The sequence below is a fragment of the Mustela nivalis genome (genome assembly GCF_964662115.1).
Source record: "Mustela nivalis genome assembly, chromosome: 7".
Lineage (NCBI taxonomy): Eukaryota > Metazoa > Chordata > Mammalia > Carnivora > Mustelidae > Mustela > Mustela nivalis.
Genome location: NC_139026.1, coordinates 86,072,083 through 86,075,692, shown reverse-complemented (window position 1 = coordinate 86,075,692; position 3,610 = coordinate 86,072,083). Strand labels below are relative to the sequence as shown.

Below are 3,610 nucleotides of genomic sequence, written 5' to 3'. Positions count from 1 at the left end.
TCCCCCCCCCCCCCCCCCATCCAGCTTGAGTTCAAGGTCTGGGATGCAAGGGAAAGTAGATAGAGCTGGCAATGCACGTCCGGACCAGGGCAGGGTTGGTAACTCCTTGGAACAGAAGGCAAGGAGAGAGGAGGGAAGGCATGGTCCCTGCAGTTCCCCCCTAAGCCCTGGTCCATATAGAGGGCCCAGAAGCCCCACCCTGACATCCCCCTAGTACCAGTCAGCAAGGAGGGGAGATGACGCCTCTTTATTAAGGTTAACACCAAGGAAAGCATTGAGAAGGAATACACAGCGGAGGAGAAAGGGCACACAAAGTCACTACTTAAGGAGGTGGGAGGGAGGCACATCAGTTAAGAACCTCAGGACAGCCACATGCTCCATGCCCTGGTTGTAGGGGAAAAGAGGAAAGGAGAGGGGAAAGCGCCATGATAGCCGTGGACTCACAGAAGGGTTTGAAGCCCCCTGAACCTAACACCAGAGCCACAAGCCCTGCCCCTCAGGGCTCACACACTACTACACAAGTCAACACACATAACACACACAGGACATTATGGAGGCAACACCGAGAGGCAGCGGGCAGGGACAAATTGACAGGAAAAGGAACTGAAGTTAAGCGGGTATAGCCAGGAGAGAGACAGTTTTTGGCTGCGGCCCCCAAGAGTCCCTCAAATGTCCCCTAAATCTGGGCTGCTGCTGAGCACCCCCAAGTCTCTGCCTGTGTACTGGGCTCTTTGTTCTCTAAGCCCCAGTGGGTGGATAAAGCAATCCCCGATGAAGTCAGTGACAAGGCAGGATCCGCTCTGCATGCAAGAATCCTAGAGGTTGAGCTATTATGTCTTCATGCACATTCATAGCCAGCTCCTCCCAGCCCAGGGGCCCTTGGAACCCCATTCACCCAGATTCCTAGGGCTGCAGTTCCCTCCTTAAGCTTCCTTTACCAATCAGCAGCCGCAGAGATCTGTGAGGGGGAGAGGCTTCTGCAGAGCGCTGAATATCTTGGATTTCAGCAGAAGGGTAAATTTTCTGTTGCCAGAACAGAATACCCCCAATTCCTTAATTTCTAGGTAAATCGTTAGAGATTATTTGCCATAGTCCTAGATAAGTCCTTTTTCAGAATAGAAAAAGCAGAATTTTATTTACACAATTCAGGGGTTCTCCTGTTGGCTGGGGAGGGGGAATGGGCAGGGTAGGGGATGGATGGGAGTCCAGAGATGGGCGCTTCCTCTCCCGGAACCTCACCTTTCCGCAGTTTGCTATTGTCTCCCTTGGTTAGGCAGAAAGAATTCTTGATGCTCCCAAAGTCCTTCACCCTATAAATCCTTCCTCGAGGGAGTCACTCTGCCTGACCCACAAGAGCAGCAGTCGAAGTGAAGCATGCTGCACCGCACCGTTCAGTCCCCTCGCGTCATGCACTCGGAAACCCAAAGCCAGCCCAGGAAAGTAGTGCCCCTCGGAGTCCCCTCACAGAGAGGCCTCGCCCTCCAGCTGCAGCAGGGTAATGTCGGGCAGATCGAGGGGCTCCACAAGTGGCCCGTCCCCCCCAAGGAGACCAGCACAGGGGCTCTCGGGGCGCTCACAGTGACTAGTGGGTGTGGCGGAGCTGGGCATCTCCTTCTCTTCATCGTCGTCCTCGTCCTCAGGATCGCGACCCAGCAAACCGCTGTCCCCGATCCCAGGCGAAGGGGTCTCCGGCTCTTGGGGGGCACCCCGGAAGCTCCCCTTGCCGCCGACCACGCCCAGACCGCCCTGGCGGGGCGCCGTGGTCATAATCTGGCACATGGAGACGATGGCCCGCTGGTTGGCGCACACGTCGTCCGAGAGCACCTGGATGTGCGAGGCCTGCTCGTCCAGGGCCCCCCGCATGGCCCTCACGTCCTCAAACAGGGCCTGCAGCTGGGCCTTCAGGTGCTCCATCAGTTCCTTCATGCCGCCGTTGTACTCTCCGGAGATCACGTCCCCCACGGCCGGCACGGTGGACACCTCCAAAGGTGCCGGCATGTCGCCGCCGTCCTTGGTCATGATCTCCAGCGGACCGTCCTCCATTGAACGGCAGAAGCGGGCGGTGGCGGCTCTGGGTCCGGTCCAGCCCGGCCTCCGGGGTGGGGGGAGGGACAGGGATGGGGGAGAGGTCCCCGGAGGGGCGGGGAGGAGCCGAGGGAAAAGGAGGCTCCCGAGAGGGGCGGAGAGCCGACGTGAGAAGATGAGTCCCGGGCGGAGGGCGCGGGCAGGATCGGGGGAGGCCGGGAAGAGCCGGCGGGACGAGGACCCGGCGAAGAGTCCCAAGTCGGCGACTCTCCGGCTTGCCCCGGGGCGAAAGCGCCCAGACCTGCCTCGCCTCCTGAATTGAGCCCGTGTCAGCGCCTCCCTCCGGGCGCCACGAGCTGCAAGTGCCCGCTGGTTTTCTGGGTCACAGAAGCTCTCGCGGAGGGGTCCGGGTGGAGGCCAGCAGTGGGTACCGCTCGGGACTACCCCCGGCCATTAACGGGCAGCGCCCGCGAGTGTGGTTGGAGTGGCAGGGGCGGGTCTCGCAGCGGCGCCGCGGATGCTCCTCTGTTTCCAAGGCGACGCACGGCACGTAAATGACGTGTATCTCCATGGCAACCAGGAAGTGGAGAAGAAAAGGAAGGATGGTTGCGAAGCTGCAATGGGGCTCTAGAGTCTGAACTAGCGGGTGGGGCAGGAGGGGAGGAGACGCTGCAGTGGCCTCAGCTGAGTGGAAAGAGCGTGCAGCTGCGATGCTTAATAGGGAAGCATGAGAGAGCAGTTTGCTGCATAAACCTCCAGGTCAGGGAGAACTCGTCCCTCCCCCAGTCTGGGTACTAGACCCTGAGCGCAACCGCCTTGCAAGGATTTTTCACCCACCCGCAGTCCTTTCTCGGAGGATGGCGCTAGACCCGGGTCTTGTTACTCTGTCCTCCAGCCGTCCGCAGGAAAGCAGAGAGGGTAGAGAGGCCAGCGCTAACAATCCCAGACCTGAGCTGGGCGCGGTTGCGCGCTGGGGCAGAGTGGGCCCCGCCCGGCCTCCGCGGTGCAGAGGGCGGGGAGGGCACTGAGGAGGTGCCCGCCTTTCTCTTTGGCTACTGCAGTAAATCAGCCCTCTCCCTGCAGATAGCACAGAAGCTAAGGAAAGATGGGATTCCCTTACATATGAAACGAGACCCAACCATTCCTACCCTGGGCACAGGGAATTTTTCCATGATGATGAAGCAAAGTACTTAAGTTTTGATAACGAAAGCCTCTTAAGGGCAGAGGTTTGTCTCCACGCCCTCAATCACGGAATTCCCAACAGCTAAAATAGTGCCTGGCACGTAGTAAATAAATGCTCTATGTATTTATTGAATGAATACTTTAACAGGAACCACTATGCTCCCATTCCCTCATCCAGAACTCTCCAGCCCATCACAGAGCTGATGCTTGGGGACCTGAATTCAATTTTGTTTCTGCCTTTTAATTCAGAGAACTTGGATAAATAATTTTCCTGATCTGTTAGGGGATTGGACTGGATAATCTAAAATATTATTTCTAACTGAATAGCACTCTGCATTAGCTCACAGGTGAAAGGGTAAACTGTTGGCCGTGTGTGGAAGGGATGGGTGGGGACAGTGTGCGG

General features: G+C 57.7%; 1 protein-coding gene across 1 annotated transcript; it reads right to left on the bottom strand.

The window, feature by feature from the left end:
* Nucleotides 1–228: 228 nt before the first annotated feature.
* Nucleotides 229–2,992, bottom strand: CCDC184 (coiled-coil domain containing 184). Its single transcript, XM_082738253.1, has one exon. The coding sequence runs from the start codon at nucleotides 2,041–2,043 to the stop codon at nucleotides 1,462–1,464; it is 582 nt and encodes a 193-aa protein (XP_082594379.1). The 5' UTR covers nucleotides 2,044–2,992; the 3' UTR covers nucleotides 229–1,461.
* Nucleotides 2,993–3,610: the final 618 nt, after the last annotated feature.

What these genes read in the sequence shown, in the direction of transcription:
- CCDC184 (XM_082738253.1), bottom strand. Translation starts at nt 2,043, where the DNA reads ATGGAGGACGGTCCGCTGGAGATCATGACCAAGGACGGCGGCGACATG.